This window comes from Bubalus kerabau, chromosome 2, assembly GCF_029407905.1.
Source record: "Bubalus kerabau isolate K-KA32 ecotype Philippines breed swamp buffalo chromosome 2, PCC_UOA_SB_1v2, whole genome shotgun sequence".
In the NCBI taxonomy this organism is placed as follows: domain Eukaryota; kingdom Metazoa; phylum Chordata; class Mammalia; order Artiodactyla; family Bovidae; genus Bubalus; species Bubalus kerabau.
In genome coordinates this window covers 198,962,829-198,983,007 of record NC_073625.1, presented here as the reverse complement: position 1 = coordinate 198,983,007, position 20,179 = coordinate 198,962,829, and the positions used below count along the sequence as shown (strand labels likewise).

The following is a 20,179-nucleotide window of genomic DNA, read 5'->3' as shown; positions in this document are numbered from 1 at the left end:
CTGTAAATGCCTCTGTCAAGAGAGAACTTGTTGGCCTGCAGGAACCTCTGCCCTTATAGCATGTTTGATACAAAACTTTGACACACACTTGACATCAACCTGTCTTAGAGGTGACTTTAACACACATAACCATGTAGGGGAGCTAAGATGTCTGTAAGTCCTAAAAATGACCAGATCAACAGCTTCATCCTTGCTCCTGGACCACAGGTAGAGATGGAACGATGTCTGCAGCCAGTGTACGTTTAATAAAAACATGTTACATGTTTCATTTGGGGGCAGGTGATGAAAAGGCAGGGATACTGCAGTCACGGTCTCTGGGTTTCAGTACGGCAGCTGCCGAATGTCTCCGTGTGGTTTTGTGGACAGGATGGAGGGAAAGGGGGTGACATTTCAGCACGGTGCAAGCCAACGCCCCCGTGCAGAGAATGGATCTGTGTCAGGAGAAGGCCTGGGGGCATGGCCTGGGATGTTTTTACACCGACTTCAGGGCAGACTGAAACAAGCTGTGTCCAGGAGGTGTGAATGACGTGAGTGATGGTAACTGATACGCAGGACGCCCGTACGGATCCCCAAATAGCCCAACAGGCTGGAACGATGAAATTTAATGGCATCAATGGGAGGCTTTGCTATCAGATTAAATCAATTCACCTTACACGATGGCACGGCCTTGGCAGTGTGTATGTCTGTGCGAAAAGGCCTCGGGGGCTGCAACTGACAGCAAGTGCCTGGCGAGCCCACAGCGAGATGTAACTGTGAAAAGCTTTTCATCTGGGGACAACACTTAGACTGAGAATGGAGACAGGTCTGCTCCACCCTGTCCTCAACAGAGCTGTGCACAGTTCAGGGTATGGGGTAACCCAGAAAGCCTTGGGGGAAGGGCTGGAACCGCCTCTGTCCAGGAGCTGCGGATGGGCCTGGGGACAGATCCCAATGGGCCTGAGGACAGATCCCGATGGGCCTGGGGAGAGATCCCGATGGGCCTGGGGAGAGATCCTGACGGGCCTGGGGAAAGATCCCGATGGGCCTGGGGACAGATCCCAATGGGCCTGGGAGAGACCCCCAATGGGCCTGGGGAGAGATCCCGGCCGTGAAGCCAGGCTGTGCTCTGGGGGAGGCAGCGTGGGTTGGGGGCAGTGGGGTTCAGTGTGTCCTGTTGGGCTCGGAGGACAGGGCGATGGGCGGCGGTGGCAGGGAGGCTGACTGTCGCTCATGGAAAGAAAGCTCTTTCCCAGGAGTTCCCACCGTCTTCAAGTGGACGGGGAGCCCTGGGCCCTGGAGGCATCCAGGGCTGGGCATCAGGTTGGGAACAGAGGAGGAGGGTCTGGGTCAGAAGCAGGAGGACATGGTCTCTAGGTGCCCTTCCAACATCAGTGTGCTCCACGTACCTGCGCTACAGGCCGCATGTCAGAACGTGGCCGGGCAGGGCTGGCCTCCCTGAGCAGGGGTGGGGGGCTGCTTGGGCACATGGTCTGCCCCCGACCTCACAGGCACGGGCCTCTGCCCCCAGGGGGTCCCCACCTGTCCCCAAGAATGGGGCATCCTTCAGCAGCCCCGCTGGTTCTTCCCCCCCGGCCCTCCCTCCAGTTGGTACCCCCCTTCTTCCCCGGCACAGAGGCGGCACCAGTCCACTCTGTCCACTGGGCTCGGTTCTGTCTGGACCGGGCCCTCGGGCTGCTCGGGGTCCAGCACAGGGACCAGCAATGAGCCCCCCGCATCGTCAGGAGGCAGCAAACTCGTTCCGGGGTGGCTCCCTGGTTCAGTTAGACTCTGAAAGCCTCCAAGAGCGGGAGCGGCCAGCAGGCAGGCAGCTTTGCAGTGTTTCTGCACCTTCTTCCTCCTGGGGGTGCTTTAAAGAAAGCCAAGGCCCCGGCCTGCACCCTGGCCCACTCTGTGGGCATGGGAGCCACCAGACACCCAGTTGGTTTAGCAGCCCCCACGTGTGATAACCAGGGGCCTGGCCCGGCATGTCCCCCAGGCTGGAGGGGAAGCATCACCTGGGGATCTTACAAAATAATAGATTCCGACTCTGCAGGTCTAGGACGGGACCCTGTGTTCTGCATTTCTCACGGGCTCTGGCGGGCAGGCTGATGCTGCTGGTCTGCAGACCGCCCTCTGAGTAGCGGGCCTCTAGCTCCCTGATGCGGCTCAGTCCTGAGTATTCTTTGGAAGGACTGATGCTGAAGCTGAAACTCCAATACTTTGGCCACCTGATGTGAAGAACTGACTCAATGAAAAAGACCCTGATGCTGGGAAAGACTGAAGGCGGGAGGAGAAGGAGTTGACAGAGGATGAGATAATTGGATGGCATCACCGATTCAATGGACATGAGTTTGGGTGGACTCCAGGAGTTGGTGAGGGACAGGGAGGCCCAGTGTGCTACAGTCCATGGGGTCGCAAAGAGTCGGACACGACTGAGCAACTGGACTGAACTGAGCCACCTAATTCCTTCAGCTCAGCACTCTGGGTCTGATTTCCCAGAGGGGCTGCGGGGGACCACCGACCCGGGGCCAGCCCACCCTGTTGAGCAAGCCTTGCCTTTCGGGCCGCGGTTGTCACTTGCTGCTCGTAGACGTCGAGGTTCCGATGCATGAGCTCCAAGGCCTGCTCGCGGCTGGTGAGGGCCAGCGGGTCGGGACTCAGGAAGGATCGGTGCTCGTACACGGCGGCCACGTAGTGGGAGGCCTGGCGGGGCTCAGCCGGACAGCCCTCCTTGGCCAGGCCCCCCGGGACGGCCACAGCCACGCAGCAACCGCACAGGAGAAGGGCCAGCTGCCGGCCGGCTCTGGACATGGCGCCACTGGTCAGTCTAGAAGGGGAAGGGGTGAGGAGAGGACGGCTGAGGCCAGGATCCTGCCAGGACCGGGGCTTCCACAGATGCGATTCGTTATTTCCGGCAACTACCTGCCAAGACGCTGCAGCTCAAAGGCTTTGCTTCACGTTCCTAATAAAAGGGTGTGTGATTCTCTCCAAACATGAAGCGAGGGCCCTTTAATAAAACGGCTCAGTGTGTTAACCGTCCGGATCAGAACATTTCCAAAACAGACCCAGTGTTGCCCGCGATTGTTTCCCCAGCAGGACTCTTCTAGCTGCAGGCTTCAGATTTAGGCAATAATAACTAGTCTGATGGTTTTACATCATTCTGTGACGTACCCCCACACCCCACAGCCTGCCCTCCATATGCACGCTCATGCTGCTGGTCAACCGTCCAGACCGGCTGTGATGGCTGGTTCTCAAAGTACAGCTCGGCTCCCCTAGCCATAAAACCCGACGCGTCACAGCTCTCCCTGCCTTTCTTCGGTTGGTAGTGAGTATCTATATACTTCTATAAAGGCTTACACATAAGCCTCCCCTTAGCCAGCACAACAGTCTTTAACTTGGTGCAGAGAAACTGCCGACTTCTACTTAAATGTCAGTTTACAGATGGGCTAAAAGAAGTCTGCCATCACAGCATGGCTCCCCTCACCCCTCCTTGAACTTGAGAATTGCCATCATACACTGCGACTTTTTCTACTTCTGTCTCTGGGATTTCCAAAACTCCTGGTTTTTTAAAAAAAAAAAAAGCATACTCATTTGGAAATTAAAATCCTTCAGCAGTAATAAAATGCAACTTTTTGAAAATAAATGAGAATTTTCTGGAAAGGAAACTCAGCTTTCTAGCTCGTACTGTAAGAGATTAGAAGTAAATCATATCACTCACAATGACACTTCTGTGTGTGCCTTTTCCCCCCAAGAACAGGAATTTTAATTTTTAATAGTTATCTGTCACTGGGCGTTTTTACACACAGTTCTGCCTTGAAAATCGACCTGGCCTGGCAGCCAAAGCCCCTCCCCTGGCACACAGATTTGCCGGGTGGTGCCAAGGCCGGGCCCCCTGCTCTCTGGAGATGTACCCAGGCTGACCAACCACCCAGGAATCCAGCTAAACATCAAGACAGCAGAAACAGATCAAGAAACCATATTCTGTTCCTTAATGAGAAAATGACGTCCCGCCCAAGTCTGACTCAGAGGCCCTGTGCTTGCATTCCGAAACCAGGCTCTCCAGGCACCACAAATTTCTTTTTCTTGCAAAAGTTCCAAAAACAAAAGCAACTGTAACTATTTTCAGGAGCAGCCCGGCTCCGGGTGCTCCGTCAGAACCCCCACAGACTCAGAGACTGCTCCGGCCGGGTGGCGTGCCTTCCCCTGCCCCGGCGGCTCCTCGCAAACTGCCCCTCCTTCCCTGGGGAATAAAGGGTCCACCCAAACGCCAGGCCCTGGGGCGCTGCCGTGTCAGGAGGTCAGAACAAGGGGCCTTTGAGCCCTCGGTCAGGAGCTTTTGAGCAGAAACAGAAGTGCAATTGATAAGCTTTCTTACTTGAGTTTTGTTTCTGAAGACCAGCAAGGAATAATTTTTGAAGTCTCAAAATCTGTTTAACATTCCAGCTCTGGTTTCAGAATGATGATAATGGAGAGTGGTTTGCGGGGGGATACGTTCATCTTCAAAGTCACATTCGCAATGTAAGGCCATGGCCTCCCTGAGTGAGGGAGTGAGTGAAAGTTGCTAGTCGTGCCCAACTCTTTGCGACCCCATGGACTATAGGGTCCATGGAATTCTCCAGGCCAGAATACTGGAGTGGGTTGCCTTTCCCTTCTCCAGGGAATCTTCCCAACCCAGGGATTGAACCCAGGTCTCTCCCTAAGAGGGAGGAAAACGAGGCCCGTGATGGGGGTGCTTGGGGGGCAGATGACCCGGGGCTGGGTGGGGGCAGGTCAGGAGGCCCTGGAGCAAGGGTGCTGTTTGCAGGGCCCTCCTTCCTCAGCTAAGAGCTGCCCACCACTGATGTGGGGACGCAGAACCTTTGTTTACGTCTCAGGGACTGCAATCTGGCAAAGCAAGGAACTCGCGGAAATGGCACGGAATCACCTTTCTTTCTATTTTGAGAAAATAAATTTAGATTCTTTACAAAAGGTGCCATCATTTCTGCGTGAACAGAGGTCAGTCAGGAATGAGCGGTTAGGCAGATTCAGCCAGGTAGTCACACTCCAAAGGAAGTAAGCCTACTGAGGCAGCAGAGAACGAGTCATTCGAGTAAAAATAGGCACCACAGCGTCCCTGCTGCAAAGTGGTGCCACCGCAGACGTTTTAACCGAATTCTTCATGTGGCAGGAGCTCTGAAAGGCAGGGCTGGGGGCGGCCAGGATGCGAGGGGGCCCGGAGTTGGCTTGGGAGCCATGCCCGTGGCTGAGGGGTGGGGGGCTCCCCAGGAATATCAGGGCCCTAGAGTCAGGAGGTTTCTGGCAGCCCAGCAACTGACCCCCCTGCAGAGCTGGGCAGGGCCTGGACCCTGAACACAGAGGTTGCTGGAGGCCTGTGTTCAGTCTGAAGAGCGAGCTACGAGCCTCCTTCCATCATAGGTATTTGACGTGAGATGAGACTCCAAGAAGGGCCCGGCGTGGAGGCGTCACTGAAGTGACACCTGACTCCCACCCCCTGCTTCCCGTGCCCCCCTGAGCTGGCAGGGAGATGGCAGGGCTGGTGGACACTCACTTCAATGTCCATGTGACGCCTGCCCGTGCCAGTTGCAGGCGCTGGCCTCAAGGACTCGGTGGTGAAGGTGCCCAGCCCTTCCGAGTGGACCACCCCCCACCACGTATCTGCCACAATGCACACAGAGGGTCCCTCACTCGTGACTTTACGATGCTGCAAAAGCTGTATGCTTTCAGCAGAAACTGTGCTCGGGACTCAGAATGGGGGCCTGCCTAGCGACCCTCTCTCAGCCTGCACGGGGCAGATACTGGACCCTAAGATCACAACGCTGAACAACCCGCACTCTGACAACCATCTGGCCCCACACGTCGTGCTGTTTCTCCCTTTCAGTAGGTGTTCCAGAAATCCCGTGAGACTTCCACCCTTTATGCCAAACCAGGCCTGGGGTTAGAGGGTTCTGCCCACCTGTGAGTGCTCTGGGCACAGCAGGTGGGCTGGGCGTGCTGAGTGCACTTTCTACCTTCAGATCTTTCAACTGATGATGAGTTTATTGGGACATTAATCCCACCGCTATTTGCCCTGCTGACTGCACTTCATGCAGCAGTTGGCAATAAGTAGGAAGGAAAGATAGAGACGGGGAGAGGGCAGGGAGGGCTGGTGGTGGGGGTGGGGCAGGTTTTAGATCAGGAAGGGCTCAAAGAGACCCTGGTATCTGAAGAAGGTGCGAGAGGAGGGCTGTGGACTCCTGGTGGGGAAAAGGCTCCAGGCAGAGGGCTGCTTGGTTAAAATGGCCAAGTGGGGGCTTTGGGGATGGCTCGAGAAACAGCCAGGAGAGCAGAGGGCTGGGAGGCGATGGAAAATGAAGTCAGAGGGCGGCAACGGGCAGCTCCCCCAGTGGTTCCCCCTCTCCTCCGGCCCCTTCTCCACGGAGATCCAGGTAGAGCCTGAGCGCTCAGAGCCGCTCCTCTGTTCAGAATCTCCCGGTGACTCCCCGGCGCCCCCACAGGGAGGGTCAGAGCACTCGCGGTCCCGACAGGAAACGGCGGCCGGGGTGGAGGGACTCCTTCACGCCAGTATCCTCACCTGCCCACTGCCTACAGAAGCCTCTGCTTCTCATTTCATAAGGAAGCATGCTCCCCGGATGCTCATTCTGCTTGGGAAAGTTCCTGCGATCCATGAGGGAAAGCAATCAAAGCCTTAAATCATGACGTGGAAATCGATTTTGTGGAAATTTGGTAACACGTCAATCACGAGATATTTTTACACACAAGGAACTTAGATTTTCCATCTTGCAACATGAGTCACTTTGATAATTAGCTGTGTTTCCTTACTAGCCTTGCTATTACAGTAGTGTCTTTTGCAATAAAATGAAAGGATTATTATGAAGGTATTCTTAATAAGATAATTTCAGAGGCGGGTATACACCTTTAAAATTTTATATTTAGATGTCCTGATTGTTTTAATAAAAGAGCTTGTCACTTTGCACTTGCCGGGTAGAATAACAGCCCCCTTATTGGGAAAGAGGCAGGAAGAGTTGGCAGAGGAAATGTTACATCCCGTGGAACAAAGCGGGACCAGCTAAGTTATTAGGAACGAGCGGAATACACCTCTGCATGTGTCCGACAGGACTTCAAGAAAAACACTGTGAAGCTCTAAATAGTTTTAAACCCATTCTCATGAATTTTGTGATTTCCCTAACTCCTTTCACGTAAGTAAGTATGAGCATCTCATAAGTCAGACAGGAGAAATATGACATCCCTTATATGTAAAATCTGAAAAGAAATGATACAAATGAATTTATTTACAAAACAGCAACATACTCACAAACTATGAGAACTCATGGTTGGGGGTATGGGAGTGGGAGGAGGAGGGAAGGGACAGTTGGGGAGTTTGGGATGGACATGGACACGCTGCTGTATTTTAAATGGAGAACCAACAAGGAGCTACTGTAGAGCACAGGGAACTCTGCTCCATGTTATGTGGCAGCCTGGCTGGGAGGGGAGTTTGGGGGAGAAGGGATACATATATGTGTATGGCTGAGTCCCTTTGCTGTCCACCTGAAACCATCACAACATTGCTAATCAGCTATATTCCAATAGAAAATTAAAAAAATTTTTTTTCTAAAGAAATCAGCCTATGGCTGATTCATGTTGAGGTTTGACAGAAAACAGCAAAATTCTGTAAAGCAATTATCTTTCCATTAAAAAAAGAAAAAAAGAAAGAGTGCCCATCTCCATCTAATTTATATAATCTGAATTTAAAGAAACCCCAAGGAAGCCCCCTCCTCTTGAGCAATGTAAAGCCCCACGGCGTTGGAGCCCAGTTTCCTGTGAATTTCCGCCACCAAGACTCCGGTGCCTCAGGGGGCCGCGGAGGGTGGTGCTGGGGTTCAAGGCCGAGTTCACACGGGACAATGAGTAAATAACCAGGCACTGCGGGCTGAACTGGTAGGTCGTGATTCCCCTTAAAAAACAGCCCAGCTGTTCTCACCAAACAAGAGAGGGACACACAGGGGTGTGACCGCGGCCGGGCCTTGGGCTGCCACCTCTGTCTGTCCACTGCGGTCACTCTCGTGGAACGCCCAATGAGCAGTCACAGGTCCCTTGAGCTGAAATAGGGCCACCTTTCTTTTCCTCAAATGGGATATTATCTCTATAATTGAAGACAAAACCGCCCCCTGAGACGCGCGGGTGTTGAATGAATGGAAGAAGGCTGTTTTTCGTTTTTTCACTCTTGTGCAGAGAAGAGGGCCCGTGAGGCTGAGCCTCCAGGTCTGCAGCTGCCACCCTGTGGGCAAACTGGGTACCACCGTCAGCACGAATGCCACGATAGTGGGTCCTTCTTAAGAAGTAAACGGGTGTTTTTCCCCCTCCTTTCCTTCTCCCTTTCATTTCTAACATTTCACCTATCTTGTTTACAGTGAAAAAACTAAAAAGCATTTGATTTTCCAAGACTGGGGTCTCGTGAAAGCTATTTATTTTTCACTCTGTCATGTTCCTAGGACCTATTGCCTCCTCTGTATTCACAGGTGCTAAGCTAGCTGTGATTTCTAACAGCTGTGAGTGGGTGTGCACAGCAACACAGCCCACGGCAGACGCACAGGACTGTTCACAGGGAAATCTGGTCGGGGTAAAGCTCTACAGGGACTCTTTTATACGGACGCGGCCTTGCATTTCACATTGCATGCTAACATTTTCAAACCACTTTAACATCCACTGTTTCATTTTATCTTCCTGTCACACAAAGCAAGAAAAGCAGATGGAAAAACGCCACTTTCCTGGTGAGGGAGTCCTCCAGGACCAGTTAGTGGTGACAATCGAGAAAGCAGCTCTCCTGGCTCCTGGTCCAGCCCTCCCAGTGCACGTTCCAGACAAGGGTGGTTTATCAGAACTTCAAAGACCACGGTAGTGTCTTCAATGCAGTTGCAGCAGAATTTGACAAATTCACAGCACCCTCCCACGAGAGAGTGTGGGTTATCAGACCAGAGCAGGGGTTCTCAAATGTGGGCCTAATGCTGGGACACCCGCAGGGCTTGAACACGGAGCTCCGGGGGCCCTGTTCCTGGGAGTTTTAACTCGGCAGCTCTGGGATAGGGCCCAAGAATATGAATTTTTCTAACAAATTCCTGGGTGATGGTGGTACTGACGCTCCTAGCCTGGGTCGCCTGGAGAACCACTGGGCTGGAGGGTAAAGGCAGGTCCATTCTGTCTCTGTCTTCTGCTCACGTCAAAGAAAAATGTGAGCCAGAACCATCACCTTAATTTCTCAGGTGCCTCTCCAATAGGGCTGAGAGAACGTGGTTAGATTTCAGAGTGTTTCCACCATATTACTGAAAATGAGCAGCAAAGTAAACAATCAAATTGGAGGTGGGGGGAGTCCCCAAAACCATCTGATCCAGGTCAGTTAAACGATTCAGTGCTTGTCTTTGCCTCAACAGGAACATCACAGTAGAACCAGATTGTTGCTGATTTTCACATGTTTAAAGTTCCTGATTTTAAAAGAATAAAACAGGGGTAATAGATAGATACTCCATTCAGTAATTTCATAAGATGAATAAAGAAATACGTAGAAATACAATAAAATAAATGATATATTTATAAATTTAAATAAATTTTAATTTTAAAAATTTATAAATAGTATACATTCATAAATAAATAGATAATCTGAAAAATCTTCCAGCTATATTCTGCAAAAATGTACTGGATTTCTTTTCAAAAACTTATCTGAAATCTTTGGGAGCCAAAAATGAATTGCTGAGACCTCTTCAACTGTGGTTCATAGACCTTGGCCAAGGAAGCAGGGCGAGCTCGGAGCGGCTCTGCGTCCTCACTCTCCACGGGTCTTGGGCCAGAGGAACAGTGCGGGCGGTTGTGGCGACCCTGCTCTTCTGGGACATCTATGACTTCCGGCTGGGCTTCACCTTCCCAGCCCTCCGGAACTGTCATCAAGGTCTCTGAAATAAGCCTCCGTGGTATCAGCAAAGAACTGTCTTTCAAAGCCCTTGAGAAACGCCGCCCCCCGCCCCCCGCCCACTTCTGTATTGGACTACCTTCAATCAGAGTGGTCAGAAGAAGCACCTTTTAGAGAATGAGGCCCTGAAGGCTGGACGTGGAGAAACACAAGCAGCGGACAGAAAGCACGATGCTCTAGAACCACAGGTCACATATTCAGGGAAGATGTGCTCAGAAGTGGGCACAATGGAACAGCTCTTCGTGAATTAAGCGTATGGTGGACACGATATCCCTAAGGCAAGATAGGCCAAAGATCAGGACATCACGCTTGTTGCTCCCGTGCTGGCGAGGGAGACACCCGCGTCACAGGACCAACAGGATGGTGGGGATGCACTGGATGCAGGCAGCGGAGAACAATGGAAACCACGGTCCCCAAGTCAAAAGAACAATCCCTAATAGGACAGTCCAGAAACACTGAGAATGGACGACAGCAGGAAGAGTAAATGAAAGAACAAAAAAAGCTAAAGCAAAACAAAGCACTAGAGAAAACCTGCCAAAGGCCACCTTCTCCTACGAGGGAAGCATATACGGGAGAGGCACAGCGAAGCTCCCAAGAGAGGAGCAGCAACAGCAGGCGAGTGGGTCCAGGTGCTGTCAGTCCCGAGTCCTGGTGGACGATGCTCTCGGCACAAGCGTGGTGGCCAGATGTAGGTGACCCACCGCCAAGCAGAGCGCAGCACACAGTCCTGGGTGAGAGTGACCGTCTCACGTGCGTGGCAGAGGACTGGTTACCATCTCTGCTTTTGTTCTCCTGGAGGCGCTGAGCATGCCCTGCTTTGGACAGACTAGGAATTTTTTGTGTGCCTTTTCCCCTCTGGCAAGGGTCCCAGCTCAGCCATGACAACATCCTGGTACTAACGCAAGTCCCGTTGCCCCGGGCCATGAGGAGCATCTGAGGGCAGACGCCTGACTGACTGCTGCAGCTTTCCCAGTTGGGGAGGCCCAAGCTCCCCAAGCTGGTTGGTGAGACATTCCTCCGCACTCAGGGGGTAGCACTGGAAAACAGCCTGGCTCTTTTGGGAAAGAGGTTACTCCTAAACTTGAAAGGGACCAACATCTAGAACCAGGATTCAATTCAAATTAATTCTGTCCAAAGGCCTACATTCTTTTCATGCCACCACACTCAGAATAACAAGAGGAAAAGTTTGACTGAATAAGTGATATTGGGATGACTGAATAACAATATGGAAATAAGTTTAAACACCTTACGCCATATACAAAAACAAACTCAAAATCAGGAGTTACATATTAAATGTTAGGAAAACTAGAATAAATTATAATTGGGTATCAGAGATTTGATGAAACAACGGTCTAAAATCTGAAGCAGTTAAAACAATAAAAGAAACAGATCAATAAATTAAAGTTTACATGCAAAATTAAACATCAACACAACACTTACAACTATGCAAGGAACAAGAACAGATTTAAAGGAGAAAACAAATCCTAAATGAACACTCTGAAAGACTGAACTTACGTACAAAATAAACATTAACTTGTACTATTTTAAAACACTACATTTGGACAAATAAACTAGTAAAGTGATAATAAATAGTAATTTCTTCTTGGGAAAAAAAGTTTGACAATTTGTATTATAAATCACAAACAGTATACTTCCAGGATTTTATCTTAGGAAGTCATGTAAGTAAGAAGAAAGTCAGTTGAAATGACAGCATACTATGGAAGTAAAAAATATGGGCCTTTGAGTTTTAAAATATCTGATCTGAAATCCTGGCTCTGGGACCTCCCTAGTGGTCCATTGGTTGAGACTTTGTGCTTTCACTGATCCCTGGTGGGGGCATTAAGATTCCACAAATCATGTAATGCAGCCAAAATAAATAAATAGAGGAGTTAAATTATTTTTAAAAGATCCTATAAGAAAAGCAAACTAAGATTATTTGCTAGCAAGTTGCCACAAAGCACATAAACATTGTAACCAAATATCTCGCCATAAATGAAAAAAGCCCCAAACAATTGGTTTATAAGACAAAAACACACACAAAAAGACCAAACACAAAATAATTTTTAAAAGGAAGGAAAAAGAGAGGTGGGGCAGGGGTGGAGGGGTAGAGAAAGGAGAAGAGAGAGGAGAGGGAGAAGCAGAAGGCAGAGGGGGGGAAATGAAATGTTATTTGGGAGAACTTAAGAGAGAAGAAGGAAAAAAAAAAACACCATTAAATAAATTAAGGCACACTTCCATTTACAAAATAAGTCCTGGGATGTAATGTACAGCATGGCGACTATAGTTTATAATACTGTATTGCATATCTGAGTGTTGCTAAGAAGGTAAATCGTAAAAAAATTCCCATCATAAACAATTTTCAACTGCGTGTAGTGACTGTGGTGGCCATTTAGTGGTGCACACAGACACCGAGTCGTGCTGCTCTACACCTGAAACTAACATGATTTTACATGGCAGTTACGCCTCAATTTTAAAAATGAACTTAAAAAAAAAAGAAACGAAAGCAAGTACAGAACAGCACAAAAGAATCTGATGACGCTGTAAATAAGATACGTGACAAGGGGTCAAGAATGAGAAAGTGAGCAACGTGAATGGAAATGTAGAATTGAAAAGGAGTCTAGAGGAAACGACAGCTAGGGAGGGCTGGTGAATGAGAGCCAACATATACACAATTGGGAAATCCATAAAAGAAAAGGGAAATAAATGTGTGGTGGAGACACCCTTCCCTTGAATGCAGGTAGAAACTATGCTTTGCTTCCAGTCAACAGAACATGACAAAGGTGAACGGATTTCACATGTAATTAAAATCTCAAATCAGCTAATTCTGAGTTATTTAAGAGATTATCCTGAGTGGGCCTGAACCTAATCAGGTAAAGGACTTTAAAAAAGGAACTGGTGTCTTCTCTGGAGTCAGACACTTTCTCTTCTCCTGTCCTTGAAGAAGAAAGCTACCAGGACTTCTACTATTGCAAGGAAATTATTCTTCTAAACACCAGTTGAGCTTGGAAGAGGACTCAGCCTTGGATGAGACTGTGAACCCAGCTGACATCTTCACTGTACCCTTGGGAGGTCCTGCTCAAAGGGTGCAGTTAAACTTGCTCAGATGCCTTGACCACTGAAACTGTCAGATAATAAATATGCTGTGTTTGAAGTTACTAAATGTGTGGTAAGTTGTTACACATAGATAATACCTAATGATACAATAATAGATAATAGGTAATGGAAGAAGAACATTATTTAAAGATGTAATTGAAGAAAACTTTCCAGAAAGAAAAGCAGATTTGAACTTACATATTGAAAGGACACACCAAAACCCAGGAAAGAAAGAAACAGAATCTCAACACCAGTACATCATCTAGTAAGATTCCTGACCTTCAAAGACAAAGTGGGAATCACTTGGAAAGCCAAGTAAAATGATCAAGGGCATTTATAAGGGCACAAAATCAGGCGCTCCTCAGATTTCACCACAATAACATCAATGCTAGTAAACCCTACATAGAGTCCTTTCGAAGAAGAAAATATGAACCAGGAGTTTTCTTCTATGCCAAAACTGTGTTTGAAGTATAGAAATAAGAGATAATAGACTGGACAATGCAAGAACTCAGGGAATATTATTTTTATCAGTCTTTCTTGAAAAAATACATATAGGATAAACTGCCAACCAAGAGGTGATTTTAAAAATATGGCAAATAAACTGACAATAATCCTTTAATATGACAGCTGGATCCAGAGACTAGATTGAACTCAGGTTTATCCTTTGGGGATGACTATGCATGGTAGTATGTTCTTTCGGCATGAGACGTGTGTCTGACTCTATTTTTATGATCTTAGAACAAACCGTCAATCCTTAATGCCTTTTTCTATTCATTTAGAATTGCAATGCTGGTAGTCTATCATTTCATTTTCCTTCATTAATTGTAGTGCTTTTTATAAAGGGACATTTTATCTGTTATTTGGTTATCTAAGGGTACAGTTCATATAGCAAAGACAGGATAAATGCTAGATTCTCTCTCTCAATCTTTTTAAAATCAGTTTTCAAGACAAGTAACTTATTATCTGAAGGTGACCAATTTTTTAAAAATATTATAAATTCAAGGATTTGAACATATTTCATGGGTTATTTCCATTGCAATTATTGTCATTATAGAAACTCATCCTTGACTCATAGTAGCCTTTTCGAGTCAGCCCTTGATTCCTCTTGACATCACTCTAATAGTTTTTGACACCTTCTTTGTAATTTAACACTAAAAGATGTCCAAAGCTTACTGCAAAGATTTTCTGGCTCAGAGTTGGAAGTGGCCATTTCTTCAAGAAGTCTTGGGCATAAAAACTGGTTCTTTGAAAGGACTAATGAAATAAACAAGACTGCATCAAGACTGATCAAGGAGAAAAGAAACACACACACACACGTGTGCATGTACAGGAAAAACTAAAAGGGAGCATACTTGTGATTACAACAGAGACTGCAGAACTGAGTACTGGATGCTCTGGTACAAATTCATGTTAAAAGGATATCTGGATGAAAATGCAAATTTTCTTAGGAAAATAAAGCTTGCCAAAACCAACTTCAAAAAGGATAGGAAAATGAAGCAGAACAATTTCCCAAGAAAAATTAAATTATCAAAGACTCTCTCTAAAAGCACCAATCCTGGTATATTTTTCAGTAGACTTCTCCCAAACATCCAAGTAAAGATACATACTGTATCTTTTTTATACAAACATATTTAAACATACATATTGTATACAAACTATTCTAAAACTTTTTAAAGGACAGTATAAGTATAACCTTGATAGCCAAGCTAGATAAGGATAGTTCAAGACAGGAAAATAACGGTTGACTCTCATTCTTAAACATAAATGCATGAAGCTTAAATAAAAATAATAGCAAACTTAATTAAGCAATGTTTACATCATTACCAAGTAGGATTTATCAAAGAATGATGAATCATTTAATACGAGAAAGCATATCAACTCAATTCACCACATTAATACATTAAAGGAAATTAAAATGTCATATATCAGTGCTTCTTATCTATACTGTATTGGAGGTCTTAGCCTGTGCAATAAGATAAGAAAAAGAAGAAGTATATATGCAAAGGAGAAATGCAGATGGTCCACAAGCACCTGAAAAGATGTTCAACATCACTAAACATCAGGAAAATGCAAATCAAAACCACAATAAGATATCAACTCATACCTATCAGAATAGCTAGCATCAAAAAGAATACAAATACAAACGTTGGTGAGAATGTGGAGAAGAGGAACCCGTGCACATTGTTGATGGGAATGTAAATTGGTGCAGCCACTGAGGAAAACAGCAGGGAGGTTCCTCAAAAAATAAAAATGAAGCTAGCAAGTGATCCAGCAATTTCAGTCCTGGGCATAGATATAATGCTAATTCGAAAGACACATGCACCTAATGTTTACAGCAGCAGTGTTTACAACTGCTAAGATTTGGAACCAACCTAAGTATCCGTCAATAGGTGAATGGACAGAGAAGACACACACAAAGGAATACTGCCCAGCCATATAAAAGAATGAAATACCTTACATGTGCAATCTAAAAACATAAAAAACTAGCAGATATAACAAAAAAGCCGCAGGCTCACAGAGACAGAGAACAAACCAGTGGTTGCCGCTGGAGAGAGTGAAGAAGGAGGGAGCATTAAGTGGTACAAACTGTTATGCACAAGGATATATTGTACAGCAGAGGGAACATAGCTAATACGTAATAATAACTATGAATGGAGTACAACCTTTAAAAAATATTTTAAAATAATTGAGGAATGTTAAAAAATACAAAATATAAAAGATATAAGAACAAAAAAAAAGACACAGAACTTTCATGAATATGACATGCTTATCAACAAAGTCACCCAAGAGAATCTATGAGCTAATTATAATTAACAAGAAAATATAGTAAAGTAGTTAGATTTGGGACCAGCACATGAAAATTAATTGCATTCTAATACACTGACCCCCCAAAAAAACTAGAAAATGCAAATAACCAAATAGTAAGATACTTAGACATAAACATAATAAAAGATTTTTATTGAAGATTGAGGGAAAATAAAATAAATGGAGAGATATATATATCATGCTTATGTTAAAACAGACTTAATAAAAAGATACTGTTCTATCCAAGTTAATTTGTGAACAATGTAATTCCAATTAGAATCTCAGAGTATTTCACGGAACTTGATAAACTGATTTTATAATTTACACAAAAGAGAAAAAGGCCAAGAATAAACCCAGTGGCAGGATAATGGCCCCACAAAGACGTTCACATCCCAATCCCTAGAACTTGTGAATATGTGGAAAGGGGGAATTAAGTTTGCTGATAAACTGACTGAAATAGGGAGACTACCCTGGACTGTCCAGGTAAACTCAGCGTAGTTACACAGCCCTTAGGAACAGAGAAGCAGGAGAACCAGTGTGAGCAGGACTCGGCCTGACACTGCTCACTTTGAAGATGGAGCCAAGAATGTCCCAAGGCTGGAAGGAGAAAGGCATGGATTCTCCCCTAGAGCCTCCAGAAAGGAATGCGGTCCTGCCAACGCCTTGATATTATCCCAGTGAACCCTGTGTCAGATTTCTTAACTACAGAACTGTTAAAATGATAAATTTATGTTGTTTTACGCCATTCGGTTTGTTACTGGAATGACAGGAAACTAATTACATTAGGTGAGATGGTTTCAAAATGACAAAGTAGAAGAACTTATCCTACCAACATAAAGGCTTATTTCAAAAATGTAGAAATTAAGATAGGATTGGACTGGATTGGGGTAGGAAAAGAACAAAGAGTCTAGAGACAGGCCAACATGCATGGCAACTTGAAAAATAACCTTATGGATCACTGGGAAAAGAATGAAGCACACTATCAAAGACGCTTGGACAACAGGTATTTTAGTAAACTGACTACAAAAACAGCTAGAAATTCTTCTCTCTGTGTTCATGTTCCTTTATCATGAAACACTAACGCCATCCCACTCAGTCTTAGCTCCTCCTGTAATGCACTTTGTCTAATGGGATGTTAGCAAACGTAGGTACACAGAGGCCTTCACCGCGGGATTTGTCGCCTTTTGCAAACTGCTGCCAGACAAAGCAGCTCAGGGAAGCTTACTGAATGAGGAAAGATACATGTGCAGTGAGGATAAGCCTGCCACCCTTGGGGATATGCAGTCAACCTCCAGGGGCAGAGTGACCTCGCTAACTAACAACTGACCACAGATAATGAAGAAGCTCAGCTGAGCCCAGCCTCACAGGATTACAAATTAAATAAGTGGTGGTTGCTTTAAGTCACTGAGTTTTAGAATGGATAATTACACAGCAAAATCTAATTGATATAGACATATTATGTATCATTTGGGGAAAAAATACTGAATTGCTACTCGTCATCAGATATAAAAATCAATTTCAGGTAGACCATGAAGCTTAAATACATATATATATATAATATTTAAAATATTTGTAAAATATACATATATATATATTAAAAAATACATTTATATATATAAAACCTAAACTTTTAAATAAAAACACACACAAAAAATTCCTTACTACTTCAGTTTAGGGAAAGTCTTTCTCCAGCAAGATACAAAGAGTATAAAACATAAAGGAAAGGAATTGTCAGTTGTGGGAATTCCCTGGTGGCCCCGTGGTTAGGACGTCACACTTCTGCTGCAGGGGATGTGGGTTCAATCCGTCATTAGGGAACTAAGACTCCATAAGCGGTGCAACTCGGCCAAAAACAAAGGAAAATAAAACAGAATAATTATCAGTTGTGACCACACACCAAGAAAACCACAAAATTCTGTACATCAAAAGTAACTATGTGCTATGTGCTAAGTCACTTCAGTCCTGTCTGACTCTTTGCAAACCCATGGAATGTAGCCCACTTTCTCTGTCCAGGGGATGCTCCAGGCAAGAATACTGGAGTGGGCTGCCATATCCTTATCCAGAAGGAACTATAAACAAAGTTAAAAGACAAAGAATAAGTATCCAGAATATATTAAAAAAATCTATAAAATAAATAAGAAAAAGATAAACAATCAAGAACAGGACAAAAGATATAAACAGGTAATTCACAGAAGAAAACCCAAGGATAAATCCAACCACATAACTGTGTTAGGTAGCTAGAACAAGAAAAAGGAGTCCAGAATGAGAAGACAAGGAAGGGAAAAGCCCACAAAAACAGAACAAAGGAAGGTCTGAGGACCTGAGTGAGGACCTCAGGTAGAACAAGCAGCACTCCTGGCTAGCCCAGTTTACATAGGGCAGGCCCAGGGGGAGGAAAAGACATATAAAAAGAGGAGCCAAAGGGCCGGGGGTCTCTCTCCCACGGGCATGCTCTCTCTCTCTTCCCTTCACGTCTTTTAGGTCGGCATACGCTCACACCTCGAGGATGTATTTTCCTTTATTTTCTAAATAAAACTGAGCTGTAACACGGAGCTGTACGAGAGCTGTGACGCACTGAGGGCTTTAACATCCATTGCTTCAAATTTTTGTTGTGATGAGACAGAACCGAGGAAATCACACACTCCCTTGACAGGATGCTGCAGGCAAGAACACTGGAGTGGGTTGCCATATCCTTATCCAAAAGTAACTATAAGCAAAGTTAAAAGACAAAGAATAAGTATCCAGAATATATAAAAACATCTATAAAATAATAAGAAAAAGATACACAATCAATAAAGAACAGGACAAAAGATATAAACAGGTAAATCACAGAAGAAAACCCAAGGATAAATCCAAATATATAACTATGTAATCTATATCTGTGCGTGCATGTGTGTGTTAGTTGCTTAGTTGTGTCCGACTCTGAGCAACCCCATAGACTGCAGCCCACCAGGCCCCTCCGTCCATGAGATTCTCCAGGCAAGAACACTGGAGTGGACTGCCATTTCCTTCTCCAAAAGGAACTATATAAAGAAAGACAGTGAAGTCGCTCAGTTGTGTCCGACTCTTTGCAACCCCATAGACTAGCTTACCAGGCTCCTCTATCCATGGAATTTTCCAGGCAAGAGTACTGGAGTGGGAATCTATATCTAGATATAGAAATGGAAATGAAAATCCATTTCACAACTATAAAATTAGAAAAAAAAATTTTTAATTCCACAATTGAGGATGCAGAGAAAGGGGAGTTCTTATATATAGAAGTCAGGGGTATAAATTGGTACAGGAAGTTTAGAGATCAATTTTTCTAGTAAAACTGATGATGACCTGCCCAAGTTAAAGCAGTCATCTAGCTAGATGTTTAGCAGAGAGTGGGGAGCATGGGTCACATGGCAGGAAACCACACATCTTGTAAACAATGGGGGGTCCTTGGGCAGACAAAGAAAAGCAAGAATCTCCAGACTAACAGGAAACTACTGGAGGCAGACAAAGAAAGGTGGGAAAAAGCAAGAATCGCCAGTGTCTGAATGTAACCTTCTGTTCACTATGCCCTCATTACAGTAAAATTAGCCTTGCAAATAAGATATTCCCATCATGCACCAATGCCATGACATTTCTGATTAAGGCTAAATAAGGACAGAAACGCCTCCTCCCTAAGGAAGGCAGAGCTAGGAAGAAACTCAGGGAATACAATGATCCCCAGACCCCTGCCTCCCCAGTGACTGTTCTATCCCTTCATTTCTACACTCCACAAACCAGCCTGCCAAAGAAACTCAGTGCAGTTACTCACCTGAGACTGCCTGCACTTGCCTTGAGAGCATCGTTTCCCTTAAATAAATCCTCACTTTGCTTTCATGACCTTCCTAGCTCATCTCTGAATTCCTTCTGCAACGAAACAAGAACCTACCTTCTGATAACACCGCTAGAAACATACGCATAAAAGTTCACTCATACGCACGAGGAGACACGCAAGAACATTCAGAGAAAAATGCTTATGACACCAAAAAGCTTAAAACAACCCAAATGCCGTTGCCTAAAGAATGGACATGTGGGAATAATAAGCACTGAAGTGAAGGTAGTGGTTACCGCTATGGCACAGGGCGGCAGATGTGAAGGGGGAGGGAAACACAGGCTTTGTTCTATTTGTAATGTGTTTCTTAAACTAGGGCTGGGTACCTGGGTGTCTATTACTCTCTCTTCTTATTCATGTGTCTGAAAGATGTCATAAATGACATTAAGTATATATATATAAAACATATAAAATAAAAAATATAAATTATAAATGTATAAAAAAGAAAGTGAATAAAACAATACATCACAGCTAAGCTGTAAACAGAAACTCAAAGG

General features: G+C 45.4%; 1 protein-coding gene across 2 annotated transcripts in view; it reads right to left on the bottom strand.

Annotated features, from left to right (window-relative positions):
- Positions 1-20,179, bottom strand: part of BTD (biotinidase) — a 43,932-nt gene that overhangs the window by 18,420 nt on the left and 5,333 nt on the right. For both annotated transcript variants that reach the window (XM_055569973.1, XM_055569974.1), the window contains exon 2: positions 2,536-2,806. In XM_055569973.1, the coding sequence (XP_055425948.1) occupies positions 2,536-2,790 (255 nt within the window). In that variant the 5' untranslated portion in view covers positions 2,791-2,806. The remainder of the gene's footprint in view (positions 1-2,535; positions 2,807-20,179) is intronic.